This window comes from Perissodus microlepis, chromosome 22 (assembly GCF_051167445.1).
Source record: "Perissodus microlepis isolate ML-2025 ecotype Zambia chromosome 22, ASM5116744v1, whole genome shotgun sequence".
NCBI lineage: Eukaryota > Metazoa > Chordata > Actinopteri > Cichliformes > Cichlidae > Perissodus > Perissodus microlepis.
The window spans coordinates 20,891,929-20,909,044 of NC_140481.1; the positions used below are offsets into that span (position 1 = coordinate 20,891,929).

Sequence of the window (17,116 nt, forward strand, 5' to 3'; positions counted from 1 at the left end):
TGAATACAACAAGGCTATGAAAGTAAGCAAGCAGGAGATACCGGGATGACGTGCAACCCAAAAGTAAACAAATGACTCCACTTAGTATGGAGCTAGGAGCACTCACTAGTTAAACAGGATCAGCAAAAGGTGGATGGAAATTACACTTGTGTTATACTTGCACTTAAGACTCCCATTGAACAAACTACCTAGGTTTCTTTTGCTCTGACATTTGACTTATTCTGCATCACTACTACTGCACTGTAATGCTGCTGGCACTTTAAATTATAAAGTTCATTGGAAAAGTATTGAAAGTGCCCTTCATTGCATAAAAACTAAAATAATGCTGCCTGTAAGCAGCAATTACATAAAATGTTCTCTTTTTCCCCCCCATGTCGTCAAATATTACACATTTCTTTGAAATATTGCAAATTATGAGGCAATAGAAGTAATGTTTCACTTAATTTATACAGTGATAATAACCTTGATATTTCATTAACACAACTATAAAGCATCTTTAAAAATGCATTTACATTGTTCTGTAACACCATTGTATGCATAGAAAAGTACGTGGTCTGGTCATTTTGTTGGGATTATATAATGCATTTTTTGAAGCAACTGCACATCTGCTTAAAAATCTTTTTTCTACTTGAGACTATGTGGCCTAGTAAGATTTCACTTTGCCTTTTAAATGTGACAATTTTAGACGGCAAAATGTTAAACACCACGCTAAAAACCCAAGTTTTATGCCCTCAGAGAAAGGTATTTTACCTATAGTTGAAAAGTAGTATTTTAAGACTATGACAAAGCAAACAATACTTTACAGACAACACACGCCCCATAAAAGCTGCATGCAGTGTTACTCTATTACACGATCTAATTGTTCTTTTGCATTGATGAGATGCCTTCAACCTGTACATGCTTTTGAACTGACAATAAAACCCCCTAAGAGCCTGGACTTAAAGTTAAGAGAAAGCATCAAATCCTCACATTTAACAAGCCATTTGTTTTTACTGTTAATCAATTAAGTGGCTTTCAGCTCAAAACCAATTTTAGTCATTTTTATTTTAAACTTCTGATCTTTGTTATATTTCTGAACAAGGCCAAAGCGTTTAGTTTGGGGGATGGTGACAGATGCTGACTGCTTGGGTAGCTCCAAATCTAATGCGTTGTGTCATGATCAACCGTTGAAATGCACTCTTGTGTTTCCTTCAAACACAGAGCACAGGCTCTGCAGCCGCAGAATGAGCTCCATTTAGCGTTTGACAGCCAAATAAAAGAAACGTTGACTGTATTTGCATAAACTAGAGTTCACTGCAGGTGAAAAATTAAGACGATACCAGCCCTCTGGTGCTTTCCCCCCCCCCCCCCCCCTCCCTGACTGCAGAGCACTTTCTGAAAAGGATCCTGATAAACACGAAGTGGGCCAGGGTCTAAAGAAAGGTGCCACAACAGTCCCCCCTGCTGGGATTCAGCAGGAGTACTTCATAAACTGCATCCTCATATTCAAAAACTCGCTTTTTAATATTGTTTCGCCACCTTTTTTGACCCGTAGGATTACAATACAAGTGGAGAATGTTGCCGTCAGTGTTACTTAGGTTTAAAGGGTGAATTAAGCTGGGATATTAAGCGGCAGGCGAGGTTAGTTTGGGATAAGGTATCATCCTTTCCAAACGAGGGCAGTCTCCCTCCATCCCTCTTCAGCATCCTTTTTTGCTGCAGTCACTAAGCTGGGAGTCCATAACCGCCTGCCTGTCGTCTCTGTGGGGCCTATACAAAGTAAGATATTTGGTAATGTATGATAATGACAGCTGCACGTTTGAGTAACAGAAAGAGGCGAAGTGTCTGCCCCGCTTTCAGTTACTTTAGCTAGGCTAGCTTAGAGTTTTAGCTAACGTTAGCAGAGACGGTACATCAGCGCTGATTTTCTGCTCGTAAAGCCGCGAACAGTGTATCATTTTCAGCTCACCCCTGTCTCCAACTGTCCTTCTAGATGCCCAGCGTCACGGTGAAAGATGTCAACCAGCAAGAGTTTGTCAAAGCACTGTCAGCTTTCCTCAAAAAGTAAGTAATGCACCACAACCTGCCTCTGCGCTTATCTGATGACGGGCTGATGTCCACCTGTCAATCAAGCGGGATGATGGGGGATTTGTGAAGGCTGGGCAGAGGCTCAGACAGCTGCAATACACGGTGAATCACAGGGAAAGGACAGTTTATTAATGCAGACACCGAACTGAGGGCCACCTACTTTTTTTTTTTATTTATTTATTTATTTTAATTAAAGGACGGGCGATAGAGGGAAGAGAGGAGCAAAACAGAATAAACACTTGAAAATTAAACTTCAGAGATTAAAATTGTAAATTTGGAGAAGAAATGCTTCGAAGGAAAAAAAAAAAAAGCTATAAAAAAAACAAACAAAAAAACAAAACAAAACAAAACTATGCGTCCTAGAAAAGAAAAATTCAATTTGAGAGATTAAGTTAATCTGAGAGTGTAAATTTGTGAGTGTTTAGCTAATTTTACGTCAAAGTAGCGGCAAATTAGAATAAACTGGCAGATTTATGAGGGATAAAAAAGGGAACTGCAGAAGAAGAATTGACACTTTTTTTGTGGAAAAAAAAACTGGCACATATTGGGTGGGATTGTGAAAAGAAATTATTAAAACTGTAGATTTGAGAGGAAAAACTGCTAAATTTACTATATTGAACTATATTCCAATTTTTTTAATTGAATTTGTGTCAGACCTTATTTATTTATAAATAAAATTTATAATTTTTTTTAAAAAGCTACAAGTCTTCCTAACATGCAATAATTTTACAAGTTTTGTTTTTCAGCAATTACATTAATCTTGAAGACTGAGGGTTTTTTTTTTACTTCCTAGAGAGACCCATGCAAAGTAATAAGAGATTGGCATACCGAGGAGACGAAGAATGGAAGAAACTCAGGAAGAAAGCAGACCACAAATACAGAATTGTATTTACAAAGAGGGCTAATTGCAAACAAGACACAGGTGGGAGCAGAGCTCAGGCACAGACAACTAAATAGAGGTGAAAACAATGAAGGAAAAAACCAAGAAAAACTGGAAGTAAAACCAAAATAATATACACGAGAGATCTAATTTGGTTAGAATCAGAACCTGAAGTTTAGATTGCATAGTTTTCACAGCTAGGTTTCAGTAAAACACACACACAGATGATTTCTTAAAATGTATATGCATGCATAGACAATTATATTTGTATAACTTTAATAGTACTAAAGAAACAACCAGTCTCGTGGCCAGTTACGTCTTCTGTGTTTAGATTAAAATTTTTGTAAAATGTAAGTCACTCGGGAAAATCCAGTTCATAGTTAAAAAGTGATTTAAAATAACTATTTTAAAGGGTCTCAGTCTCCGTAGCAGAGTAAAAGAATGAAACACACATGGGCTCCAGAATGTAGTAAACCACAGTAGCAGCCATGATGGCATGATGCTGTATTTCAGTGCGGCTTCTGACACATCACAGATGTTCTCTCTCTTGTGGTATGTGGCCATTCTCAGTTGAGTATTGCTGATTTTCTATGTATATCACTGCTGTCTTGTTCACATGTATAAACAGTTTCACATATGTTTCCCTTTCACTCACCACCGTGTGTGTGTCAGTGTTTATTGTGTGGTTTTTACTGGCCGATAAATCACATTTACAACCAGTGAACCTTCAGAGTACAGCCCGACTGATGGCTGATATTAACTGTTTGCCAATATATATCGGCTACAGTTGCAATAGCCGATAAATTAAAGTGAAAATGTAAAGAAGAGAGGGGCGAGATGCCCTTAAACACTGAGTGTTGATGTTGTATAGTATGTCTACAAAAGGGCGCTCTCTAACTTCCATGTTGGCAACACAAATGTGATAACCAGCTGATCCGAACTGAGTAGCAGTGAGTAATCTGTGACTTGCTGTGACAAGAAAACTAGATTAAACTGCATTTTCATATTAGCTTAGTAATTTGAATATATAGAACAAATATAATAATTTTCTTTATGTTTTGTGTGTCTGAAAGAAAAACTATTGGCTGATGTATCAGGTTCTTAGTTTTTTTTAACTATGCTAAATATTGGTATCAGTATCAGTCTTAAAAAACCTATATAGGTCAGCCTGTACTCCAGAGGGAGCTCAGACTCATGCAACAACAATAATACACCCCCTGAATGCTGAAAAAGGAAAGCAAAATTCCAGCTTGTTTCATTTTCTTTATTGTGTTTTATTTTACAATAGATACCTCACTGGTCTTTCTGCACATCTGCTGTACCTCTACTGCCATACTTTTGCCTGCATGGGATTAATAGAGGCTGTATTTTCATATTTCTCATGATGGAAATTTCTAACTTAGAACTACTTTAAATATGTACACTGTACACTGTTAGTGCACTTAAGTGGAAACATCCTACAAAGAGCAATAAAATATGAAGTTCTTACTTTGATTCTCATCCAAATCGTAATCAAAGCTTTTTATGACCAAAAAAAATCTGCCTTACTCTACACGATGAAGACTTTACCTTTATTATCATATATATGAGTTGGAAAAGCAAACAATTTAATATGTATCACGCTGTTTTTATTCATCACATCACCTACTAATTGATTTTTCAGGTCTGGCAAACTGAAGGTCCCAGAGTGGGTTGATACCGTGAAGCTTGCCAGGCACAAGGAGCTTGCCCCCTGTGACGACAACTGGTTTTACACCAGAGCAGGTTAGTTTTCGTTTCCACGTGCAGCTGGAGTGACAAATAATCATAAAAAGTAAATGAAAGTCATGAACATGTCAGGCTCAGTCCTCTCTAGTGTGTGGATGTGCAGTTTCTCTCTGTCTCAAGCTGTTTTAATTATTGTTCAGACAAAATAAACAATTACACACCGAACAATTACCCAAACAGTTGAGTTGATTACAGTCAACATGAAAAGCAATCATTAGCTGAATTGACTCAGTGAACTGAAATGTTTAACCAGAAGATATATTTTATTTGATAAAGTTTGGGTTCTGGAAATCTCATCTTAAGATGGAAAAACAATTCGGTCTTGGAGTTATTTGTACCTTTTTTAGGCATCCTTGTGATTTATGATCATACACAAACAGCTGAGTAACACAGGCAGGCCTTTCACTGTGGCTACCATGAACCTAGGTGCAGTACAGTCAAATCTGTTCTTTGTTTCTGAGCCCCTGATTTAGCGAACATTGTCTTAATTATGTCATTTTATTAATACTCCTATTCTTCATGATTTCTTTTGAGTTTTGATTTATGTTGTTTGGTCTTCTGTTTATAATGTTTTATGTTCCCTGGTCCATTGGAATCTCTTTGTCATTTTTGCCCTTAGTTATTTGCTTTGATGGTAATAAGTTTGTTACTTCCTTTTGTGATCCTTCTCTGTTGCCCCAGTCTTGTCTCTGTGGTCATTTTCTGTGTAGTTCATTTCCTGTTTTATGTTTGTGGTCTTTTGTCCCTGATGGTTTCTATTTAGTGCAACATCTTTTGTCCCATTATCCCTGATTTGTGTTGTGTTTTCCTTCTCAGCTGTGTATTGGATTGCCTGGAGTTATGCTTTGCTTTGGATTACTTTCAGACTTTATTATGCTTATATCTAAGGGCTCAACTTTATGCTTTACTCCTGTGTCCCATGTCTGGGTCTGCAATCCTGACACTTTCTCCTGTTTGTTAACTTAGTTTTCCATTATTGAGATCATGCTGCACATTGTGCTTCTGCCTGGAATAAAAATTTGTTATATGAATAAAGCATATTCGCTAAATTCAATAGAAACGCATGCACTGCACACTGTTCCTTTACCTGTGGATGTCCTGTACTGACTTATATTAGCTCTAAAATATGTTGACTTCTTGTATTTTGAATGATAAAACAAGTTCATACTGAAACATACTGCACTGTATATGATACGTGCCACCAGCATCCACGGCCCGCCACCTGTACCTGCGAGGAGGGGTCGGTGTGGGCTCCATGATCAAAATCTATGGTGGGCGCCAGAGGAATGGCGTATGCCCCGCCCACTTCAGCGTAGGATCCAGGAACGTGGCGAGGAAGGTCCTGCAAGCTCTGGAGGGCCTCAAGATGGTGGAGAAGGATCCCAATGGGTGAGAAGGCTGAATGCTGAGACGATGTGATTCTGAGGTGGTGACTTCACAACAACTGTTATTTTTAAGTGTTTTAAAATATTTGTGCTTACAGCGGTCGTAGACTGACCTCTCAGGGTCAGAGAGACCTGGATAGGATCGCTGGGCAGGTGAGTTGTTAGACTTGCAGTACATGCATATGTGGATTTATCTGTGCATAAAAATGTTATTGTTTCATTCTCTGTAATGTGCATATTATTCCTGCAGTTAGTTAAAGACTGTAATTGAGAGGGGTTAATCAGAATTTGTATTATTTTTATGGTGTAGAGGATAAAAATAATACTTTTTTGTAGCAGCACTATAGTGACAGTGAGCAGGGGATCATATCTAATTGTCATAATGTTGTTAAATAACTCTTTACAGTGGACCCATTATGGTCTTTGAGGTCCATGTATGTAAAAGTAATTCCTTTGAGCCAAACGCTCAGGCTTAGAGTTTCAGTCTTTTTCTAGTCTTGGATCTGTACGATATCACAGAGTAGGGAATTCCCTAATGTGGTCATCTCAGACACGCAGCAGCCCCACCCACCTACTGCTCAAGCCTTTTGTTTATGAAGAAATCAATTGGATAAAAGCTGGTTTAAAGGCTGTGTCTCAGACCCAGTTTAAGACAAATAAAAATTATTTTTGTTTTTTATTCAGTATGAGATGCTACTCTTAAAAGGTAAGAATAAATGGAAGCTCATTACATTTATTTTTTGCTGTCATAGTAAAAAGAAAGCACAGCATCTGTTAATTCTAAGGTCCTTGTTTCAGAGGTCTAGTTTGTTCAGATGTAGCTTTGCAAACCTGAGCTGTGCTGGTATGTGTTTAGTGTTTTTCTAATTGTAGTGTTCAGTGGTTTACACATTCACCTAACAAGCGAAATATCCCCAGTTCAAGACCAGCAGAAGACACAAATCCCTAGGAGGGTGGCGTCAGGAAGGACAAAAATCTGTGCCAAATCAAATATGTGGCTTCATCCTCTGTGGTGATCCCTTGTGAATATGCAGCCGAAAGAAGGTCTCTGCTGTCGGGAACTTTAACACTTAACGTGCTAACTGAGAGTTTATCCAAGCTTTGTACGGATGACCTCAGGGTGAATTTGTTGGGTTTTCCACAGCTGCCATGAATGTTTTCCACTTGTGAATAATCTTTCTCACTGCAAAATGGACTTGAGATTGTTTTGAAATGATCTCATAGCCCCTCACAGATTGACGGGCAGCAAGAATTGCTTCTCCAAGGTGATGTCTTTCTTTCTTGGCATTGTGTTAATGCACCCGAACGCTCCAGAGCATCAGTCTGGGAAGGGTTATGAGATTATTACTATACAATCCATCATCTCCTTTTATAGAGGTGTTCGTATTTGCATAATTTTAAGACCTGCTAAGGGCCAGATGATTTATTTTTCATGATCTCATTCGTAAAACTCTAGAACTGAAGAGTGTGCGCTTCCTTTTTTTTAATCATGACTGTAGACACATTTGATACTTGCAGAGGGCTTCAAAGACATCAGAAATTAAATGTCATTATTGCTCAACCCTTTACAGCACCAGATGTGCAGCATGCAGTTGAAGTGGCTCCCTCTAGTGTTGTGTCTCAGTTATGGCAACAATGTAAAACATATAATCATATGTGAGATATTTCTTGGGATCTCTAAATAAATACTGCATGCCTTGTGTGCAGAGTATATAGCTTGTCAGTTTGTTACATCAGCACGACTGTCCTTTTTATTGTCTTTTGTGTGCTCAGGTTGCCTCAGCAAACAAGAAACAGCGGAGTTTACAGAGCGCCATCTGAGGACGTTATATAAGAATCCTGAGAAAAGGAATGCAGTTATGCCTTACCGCTTATTTACTCAAGTTCACCCTCCTCCCATATCAATCCAGTGCCGACAGTAACCGAGCACAAAGAGGCACTTCATAGCGATGCATGTGTCTAAAATACAGCGAGTGCAAATATCATACATGAATGTTTTGCAGCAGTCAGAGGTTGGCGGTGGCCTTGTAACATTAAGGCGCAGAGTGGACACAAAAGCACTCCGAATGCAGTGTTACAAAGCAAAAGCATGTTCGTATTTTTGCCTACAAATGTGAAGCAATGGAGAGAAAAAGAAATGTGAGAGCAGATGTAGAAAGGAAAGAAATGCAAAGAATTCTCATGCACATTTTTATTCATTTTCTAACTTTGTGTTTGCAGAATGGTATTACTGAGCACATATACGTTATACAGGATGCTCTGAATAAAATGAGTATGAGCACTGACTGAATGTCAGTTTTTATATGGGCCTGTGAGTGACTCTTGCTCAGTTTAGTTGCTGCTCATGACGCTGCTGATCCAGCTGATGTAGCTGCACACGCGGGCATAAAGAGTGGGGTTTCCATTCACGATGCAGTCAGAAGAAATGGACATGACTCCCTGCAGCTCGCCGTTACACACCAGAGGTCCGCCAGCATCTGCCTGCAGACAAAGACAGGAAATACACAGTAGACTCTCTCATCACGAAATACTAACTCACTGATAGTTCCAGCTTTCTGTGGTTGCAGTGTGCTTTGTGCCACCTGTAACCACTTGGCAGTCCACAGGTGTGAGCAAGTTACTTTAAGTGCTTTAAAACTTCAAAGTAAAGTAAAAATGATCATTATGGTGGAAAGAAAACATTTGGTTGAGTTTAAGGTATTAGGCAAGTACAATACATATTCAGTAAACTTGAATATTCTCATTTGTACAGAAGGCTGGTCAGCAAGGCTTTCTTCTTCTTCATCTTCAGGGTTTGCACCAGTGTACTGCAAGCCCTGCCAGACCTGAACACCAGGCTAAGACCAATACATTCTTTAGATATAGGCTTTAATCTAATGTATCTTATTGGCATACTTTCACCTATTTTATGAAAGGTTTAATCTATAAAAGCCATAACATTCAGATTAACAGGCTGATGATCAAATTAGGTAGCTTAAGGCAAGCATTTTACTCCAACTACTTTGGCCCAGAGATCCAAACAATGGCTCTCAAACAGAATAACAGCACTGTGTGAGAAAAGTGACAATTAGAAGCACAATAACACAACAATTCAAAGAATTTGAATTGTAAAAAACAAAACAGGATATTTTCCATGTACTAACAGAAACTTCCCCTTTTTCTATAATTTTATACATTTATTACAATTTAAATCATGCTGACACATTTTTCTCATTTACTACAGCAGCATTTCTTTACCACGTCAAAAACTAAGAAATACTGTTACAAATGCCCTTCTTTTTCTTTTTTCTAAATATGTAGTTAAACTTCTTTAGTTTCACTGGTGCTGCCTGCTTAGGATCAAAATAGGCTGTAACGTGACTCTCCATGTAAAATGAGTGCATTATACCTGCTCTAACACAAGACAAATGGCTGAAAAAAGCGAGTGAAATATGAGTTATGGAGCAACTGGCTCATAAGATAAGGTTTTATGAGGACTGGGTTCGAGAGGAATAGAAGACATGTGTTTACATGTCAATGACAGGGTGAGGTCACTGGAACACATGGTAAACAAACCAGTATATGATGTAAATGTGCAGAGCGGCTGAAAATAGCAGCACTGCGAGCACATAATTCTCACAGTGAATTGGCTAAAAACACTCAAGATCTATCCAAACTGAACCAAGGACACATGAATCACTTGATTTTATCTGTAAATGTGTATTTAAAAAGTATAAGGACTAGTAGATACCCTGTCTGAGCTGAGCAAGACAACACCTGTAACATTTCTCTTCAAAGCATCACAGCATGAAGTTGTTAAACGTGGGATCAGGTAAGTTAGTTATGGATAAAAGATTCTTCTGAATGTAACTGATGACATCTTTTCTGGAAAAGACATTCTTGACATGCATTGAGTAAATTAAATCCCAAACAAACCACGATGATGGCAGATGTCATAATGTTACCCATGTGATTGTGATGAAACCACCATGCTGACAGATATTTGCTACATTTGGTCACTTGTCCTTATGATGTCTTTGTTTGAGTGCTATATTTCTGTAATTAAAAATCCTCTTCAATCTCTACAATCAGGAATAACAGAAAAAGGCAATCAATTGGTCCTTTTGTACCAAGGTGGCTCCTGATAGCAGGCAAGCACCCTCACCTCTCATCCCTGCAAGCCTCTCTCCTCTCTTTCCCTCTGAACTGTAGCGGAAGTGAGGTATAAAATATCACAGAGTACTTAAGTAAATGTACTTAGTTACATTCTAACACACTTTGACTAGGTTTTCTCTCCAACAATACTGCTGGATCTCCCGCTTACAGTCAATATTAGAGTGAGAGCATCTTTCTGATGCTCAATTAGATGCCATTAGAGTGTAAACCTGCACCAGTGAAGTTTAATAAGAAGTGCACTCAGTCTCAGATTTCATGCGCATACTTGTGTACCACCTCAGTCCCTTTGTGTGCATTTACTGGTGTCTCCATGCACGGATCCAGCGCAGACCATGTTCTCAGTGACCTCGGGGACGGTAGTGATAAGGTTCCTGCAGATTGCGTCATCAACGATGGGCTGCCACAGGCACTGAAGATTGCTGGGGTAGTAGAAAACTGGTTGAAAATCTGGTGATGTAATGTTAATTTTGCACATATCTCCTGCCTCCACAAGAATGCATTAGGAGACACGATAATCCCACATCAAAGCACAAGCATTTCTTTAACTCTAACTAGCAATGACTAATTTTAATCATTAGACAAAAAAGCTGTTTATATCCATCTCACAGTCATGTCATTATGTACTTTTAAAACTATTGATATTTATTTAGACTCTTTCTCTCCGATTGATCTCTCCTTCTTTAAATGAGCCAGGCATAACATTATGGTAGACCGTGTGTTGAGGTTCTCAAGACAACATCACAAACAAACCTGTATTCAGAGGCTCAATTCATTCATGCACTTTTCGACTCTTTTAATTCAAATAAAATGTACAATTATTGTTCTTTTCTTGCCTGTCACTGAGCAAGAGATGGGGTACATCCTGGACAGGAGAGACAGACAACCAATCACACACAGTCACACCTACGGCTAATGTAGAATCACCAATTAACTTAACATAATATGCAGTACTGTGCAAAACTCTTGAGCCACCCCTCATTTCTTTATATTGTGTTAGAAAAATGGGAAATAGGCATAGTGATTTATTGAAACATGCAAACGTACATGATAGTTCAGTATATAAAGCAAGATTGAAAGTAAATATTTGGTGTGACCAACTTTATTCTTCAACATAGTGTGAACGCTTTTAGGCAGCTCTCTTGTGTTTTCTTTAAAGTCTTCAGGAATTGTTCTCCAGGCTTCTTGAAGGACACTCAGGGTGTTGGCTAACTTTTGTTCTGTTCTCCATCAAGATGATCTCACACTGCTGTGGTTCTGGGGAGGCCAATTCATGACTTCTCACTTGTGCGTCTTTCTCATTATCGTGCTGAAAAATGAGGCCTTTCCAGATCCTATTTTATGGTGGATATGGTTCAAGACTTTTGCACTGAAGTGAATGTGCCTAAGCAGTTAGGCAAATGGACAGATAGACACCATGACCCCCATTTCCAGTAATGCAAAAAGCTGGTTCCAGCTTTGAATAATAATTTATATAATAATAATAATAATAATCAGTTTTATAAGTTCATAACATTCTGGCATGTTTCTACAAGATCAATCCAGTCTGATAGATAATCTGTTTTTTTTCCACTTTTAATCAAACATCTTCAGCTGTGTGATTTTTCCTGTATATTTCACTGTGAATGCCTTCAGGTTCTGTTTGTGCGTTAAGAAAATCAGCAGCAGGAAAGCAAACTTTGAACAAATTTTATTGAACATAAATTAAAAAAAATTGGAGGTAAAAAAATATTCAACAGGCTTAGAAATTCTTTACAACTATGTACAGGACAGGATCCATGTGAGCTGATACAGTAACAAAGATTTGTGTCAAATTCAGTCATGAATCCTACAAAACAAAAAGTCCACAGCAGTCAGCCTAAAGTCCCAGATCCTTGTGTACATCCAGTAGCGGGGGCACAATTACACAATGGAGTTTCTTAACAAAAAAAGAGGAAGAAAGAAAAAGCACAAAAAAGGTGACCACCTATTCTAAGTGTCCAACAGCAGTGATGTTACCTGTTTCTTAATATCGAAATTCAATAATTAGAAAGCTTAAAGAGCAAGAAAGCAGTTTTTCCACTGCGTGTTGTGTAATTAAATTAAATCTCACTTCTTTCTTTGAGGTAGAACACCTGAGGGAGATTTGGGAGGGGGGCACAAAACAATGATTAACCAGACATCAATTGAAGGGAATAAGCTTCACTGTTGCTCAGCCTACAAAGAGAAGGTTAAAAGCTCAAACACATTTACTTCCATTAGTCTGATGAGCATACATTTATTGTTCAAATGTACAAAAAGAGCCGGGACCGTGCCGGGGAAAGATCACCATTTTCCTTTTGAATGCTGCACCAAGAAAACGCTTCCTCATAGGCCTTAAAACATACAAACTGCACAAACAAAGAGAACAAAGAAAGAGTGTAACAGTGGGTAAAAGCATTCGGGTCACAGCATCTGCGCCGTTACAAATAAAAACAGAAGCTTTCGGCTGACTGGAGGAGCACAAAGGTTCGATCTACGCTATTAAAACTAACCTGTGGGATAAATGTCATCAGCACCTAAAATATTAAGTGAACGGGAATTTGTAATTCACTTAATTCAAGTCCCTGCTTCCGAGAGATGTGGTATCCAGAGTAAAAAGAGCTGCACTGCTGCATTATAGTAAAAGTGAGTCCTGTCTGCTGCCAGAGAAGGCTGGGTCATGCTAAGGTGCTGTAGAAATTCTCCTCTTCGTCGCTCTCTGTGACTTTTTATTTACAGAGACAGACAGACAGCTGAAGTTAGGTCACTTCAGTTTGCACTTCTTTTTTTCCCCAGTTCCGGCAGAGGGCGCTGACAGCAAAGTCAGCGATGTAAAACAAAGTGTGAAGTAGATGAGAAACAGTACATAAATCCATCGTGTGTGTGCGTGCATGTGTAGACTTCATCCCAAGCTTTCACATATGGCTCTTATCTTGTGTACGTCCTTCACGGGTCTGTAAGTTGATCTTCTGAACACTGGCTCAGGTCTGTGTGCGTTATTGACCTTCATCATATGGCTACAGTTGCCTTCGTGATTTCATTTGCCGCCTGAGCTGCATCAGGTACGACGGCTTATTGGGGTTAGCGGTGAGGGGGGGTTAATTCAGATAGCGGCGGCAGCGCCTCGCCCCGCAGTTGCAGGAGAGCTTGTTGCTCTCGTCCTCGATGGGGAACTTGTAGTCGTAGGTGAGCTCTTCTCCCCGGTAGATCTTCCTCAATGCGAAGATAACGATGTGCTTGCGTCCGTCCACGTTGATGACGCGCGAGTAGCAGTTCGGCTCGCACGAGTGGTTGATGAAACGAGCCGCATTGCCCTGCATCGTGGCGTCGACCACGTCGAAGTCGTCGATGCGGAACATGTAGCAGCCGATGCCCTGGAGTACAGAAACACACACATTACTTTCACATTTTAGGATTAAAGGTGCTTCATTGTTCTCGCCCCTTATGAATGTTGCCCACGATGTAAAACGAATTTGACCGCCTTAAATTTTAATGGTATGTCCCCCGAGTCTAGTGAGAGTGTGCCTTAAGGAAGTGAAAGCAAAAGGAAGATGTTGAAGTGCAGTCTAGATCGTTTAGCTGGTGATCAAAGAATAAAAGAAAAAACCCTTTTAAAAAAAATAGTTTTATTTTAATCAGCTGACTTGTTCCAGGTTCATCCGACGTGCCTGTTTGTTCCTGTTTGAAGTACTAATGATTAATGTAATTGTTGGAAGCAGACTGTGTCTTTGCATGCTGTGGTATTCAGTGATTTCTCTGTAGTTGTAACTAGTTACTGCTGCTTCACATTAAACTTGCAGTGGTGGCTTTGCTGTGAACGAGTCACAGCAAACACGAGGGCCGTGTTTCTCACTAACGTTTTAAAAGATGAAGCAGATACTCTGTGATGATGATTTCCGAGTGTAACCAACCTTGCTGTCGTAATACTTTTCCCGCTTATCAGTCAGGACTGCGCGAATGACAGTACCGGCATACTCGATCACCATCTCCCCAGCATCGATGTTCCTTTTGCAGAAGAGTCCACGACCATGAATCGGCGATCTAAGGGGCCACAGGGGGAGAAGATTCGAAAGTTTAACTTATTTATTTTTGGACATCAATGAAACCCTGAAGGGTTTTATGGTCATTTGTCGTCACCTGTAGACTCCTACTGCTTCTTTTGAGATTTTCTCCAGGTGTCTGAATCGCATTGCCATGGGAAGCTCACTGCTGGTGGCTCGCCTGGCAGAGACGCAACAGAGCAGCTGTCAGTACTGATGTGAAAACCGCTCAACTTCACAGACAAAAGTGAAGCAAACTGAATGACTAACCTAGAAGATTTGAGCGGGAATTCATCCTCCTCTTCATCAAAGGGGCCCAATATGTCGGGAAGCTCTCTGTGCTGCGACGCCAGGAAGTTGAACATGTCAAACGTTGCTTTCCTGGTTAAAGAATCAGGGAAAATCATTTGTGATGTGCGTCATAACAAGACACATACAGACAAAGCGCAGAAGGTTTTAAAAGCAAAACCCGTGAACTAGGGTGTCTGTACCGTGTGCAGACTTCAGCTCGGGCGCAGCCACTCGGGTTGAGGGGGAGTTCTTCCTCGATGTCATCACATCGGTGGAAGCGGAAGCGATGGCGTTTGCAGTATGCGGCGCCCTGCAGCTGCTCCAACAGGAAGATGACGGCATCGTGGACGACGCCGAGCACCCGCGGCCCGCTCATCCCACCTAGAGGCAGCTGCCTTAGGTGGAACCCTGCCCGAGCTTCGAGGACGCCGTCTATCACAGCGCGCCAGGCAACTGACGGTAGGTGAGAAAGGGAGGCAAAGATGAACACGCAGCCAAAACGCAAGATAACACGGACAAATGTTTAAGTGAACACCTGGGCTGATTCTTTTATGTTGTATTCATTCTCCTTTTTATTCTCATATTATAATAAGAAAATAAATGGCTGGCAACAGATAAATATCAGCCACTGACATAAATGAAAATCCTCTTATTTGCTGATAAAAGTCGAGGCTATTATCCGATGAGATATAAACTTCTATTTCTTATATTTTTAATGACAAAGAGTAGAAAATACCAGCATAAGAGTTAAATAAGAAGCAGAAGAGTGATTCCTACCTTCTATGCTGTTAGCCTTAACGCTAAAGCCGTCATCACTGGTGATTTCAAAGCGCAGGTGGGGCTGGTTCATGTACGTCCTCGCTGTGGGTTTAGGTGGAGGTGGTGCTTCTTCTTCTGAGCTAAAACCTGCAAAAAGTGAAAGACAGTGTCACACCTAACCACATATTCTCTCTCGCAAAGCAACGAGACTTAAAGACAATCAAAACTATATAAATGAGATTAACGATAAATGTTAAATGTAAAAACAAAGGTTTTTAGCCTAAATTAGACACAAATGATTAAACTTCATGTTTAGTCACAAACCTGAATAAGGGCCCCACTCGGAGAGGTCTCCGTGCCGAGCGCTCACCCATTTGTGCGTCATACCCTGAATCTGACTGTTGGTTTTGGTGGGAAATGGTGGACTGTCATCATGAAAACACCTGCACACAAGGGAAAAAACATATTTGTCAAAAATACTTTTTTTTTTCTCATTTTTTCACAGGTTAAACATTCTGTCTCTTCTCTTTTCCCTTGATTTTCTCTTCTTCTTAACTACTACAGGACGGTCTAACGTTCTTTGGACCCGATCAAAAATCACTTCAAGTATTCGAAATATGACATCCTGTTGGCCCTGAACACTGCAGTCAAAACAAAACTGCCTGGGAGCAGGAGCCTGGACTGGAATGGGACTGGGCGATCAATGTTGGGATAAAGCTGTTCTTAGTGTACGTTCATGGTACACTCTGCACTAGGCTGCAACTAACAGAGTTAAAAATACTAAAGAAAGTCTTGAATGATCCCAACAGTTTATTCCTGCCATAAACAGCACAAATTTTGACCTGATTATTTAACCTAACCCTTGATCCATTTTCCTGTGGCTCAAAGACATGATGTCATTTCTTAAATTAAGAAGGGGGGGGGGGGGGGGGGGGGGTTATTTCACAGTCAAAGGCAGCACTATTCATTTTCCCCCAAAGTAAATTCTTTTTATCCAGCTTTGTCTGAATTAGTCCACTTATTTTATTAAATATTAGTAGTCACTTTGATCCCCCAACTATTAATTCATATCTGTCTTACTATGCTTACTTGGAAGCAGAATTTTGAATCTTATTTCGTTTAATCTTTGATAAACCACTGACCTAAAACAGACTGCCTTGTCTGGAAAACATTTTCACATCTCCCACAATCCCCTCCTTTTCTTTGAATTTCTTTGAATTAACTATTAAGTCGATTTAATGTGTACAGCATCTTGGTTTTTCGAACAAAAAACAGCACATACACAAAAACTACTTGAGGCTCGAGGACCTAAATAATTAGTTTTCATGTGCCCTTTCAGCTCTTTCTAATCTTTAAATACAGCCTGACATTAAGTATTTGCCTCCTTTTGCCTTTGTAGCGCATTAATAAGTCCGTAAATGAGGCTAACCTTTTGGGTGTAGGAGGAGGTGGTGGGGCAACGATCCTCAGCGGCTCAGGCTCTGGCTGTGGCTCAAGCTGGTGATCCAGATCAAGAACATCTTTCATTGTTGGAGCTTTCATTCTTACACCACTCGGCCTGTTGAAAGACATCAACATGCTTTATTTTCTCTTTTGCCATCTTTTACTTTAAAACTCGTTCAGCTGCTGAGAGTGCAAATTTCTCTCATTGCTGAGATTCTGCACATCAGAGGACCAATTTATAAAATGTCAGTCTGTATGTGATGCTCGGTGCTTCATACAAAATGAAGCTGAAGATCAGTTTGTTTGTTTTTTTTTGTTTTTTTGTTTTTTTA

General features: G+C 39.7%; 2 protein-coding genes and 1 pseudogene across 4 annotated transcripts in view; 1 reads left to right on the forward strand and 2 right to left on the reverse strand.

The window, feature by feature from the left end:
- The first annotated feature begins 1,442 nt into the window (after window positions 1–1,442).
- Window positions 1,443–8,384, forward strand: LOC146363015 (small ribosomal subunit protein eS19). 2 transcript variants are annotated; one of them, XM_084919408.1, is made up of 6 exons: window positions 1,443–1,758; window positions 1,973–2,043; window positions 4,611–4,711; window positions 5,920–6,103; window positions 6,198–6,252; window positions 7,018–7,801. In XM_084919408.1, the coding sequence occupies exons 2-6, from the start codon at window positions 1,973–1,975 to the stop codon at window positions 7,123–7,125; spliced, it is 519 nt and encodes a 172-aa protein (XP_084775534.1). In that variant the 5' UTR covers window positions 1,443–1,758; the 3' UTR covers window positions 7,126–7,801. The 2 variants fall into 2 exon arrangements, with proteins under 2 accessions (XP_084775534.1, XP_084775535.1); XM_084919409.1 differs by lacking the exon at window positions 7,018–7,801 and adding an exon at window positions 7,873–8,384 and having other exon boundaries at window positions 1,449–1,758.
- Window positions 8,385–8,430: 46 nt separating this feature from the next.
- LOC146363016 (serine protease 1 pseudogene) lies at window positions 8,431–10,729 on the reverse strand (annotated as a pseudogene).
- Window positions 10,730–11,924: 1,195 nt separating this feature from the next.
- kmt2ba (lysine (K)-specific methyltransferase 2Ba) overlaps window positions 11,925–17,116 on the reverse strand; it is a 34,356-nt gene continuing 29,164 nt past the window's right edge. For both annotated transcript variants that reach the window (XM_084919083.1, XM_084919084.1), the window contains exons 29-36: window positions 16,771–16,899; window positions 15,666–15,784; window positions 15,360–15,488; window positions 14,783–15,035; window positions 14,562–14,672; window positions 14,389–14,472; window positions 14,163–14,292; window positions 11,925–13,625 (exon numbers count right to left, since the gene is read on the reverse strand). In XM_084919083.1, the coding sequence (XP_084775209.1) occupies window positions 13,350–13,625; window positions 14,163–14,292; window positions 14,389–14,472; window positions 14,562–14,672; window positions 14,783–15,035; window positions 15,360–15,488; window positions 15,666–15,784; window positions 16,771–16,899 (1,231 nt within the window). In that variant the 3' untranslated portion in view covers window positions 11,925–13,349. The remainder of the gene's footprint in view (window positions 13,626–14,162; window positions 14,293–14,388; window positions 14,473–14,561; window positions 14,673–14,782; window positions 15,036–15,359; window positions 15,489–15,665; window positions 15,785–16,770; window positions 16,900–17,116) is intronic.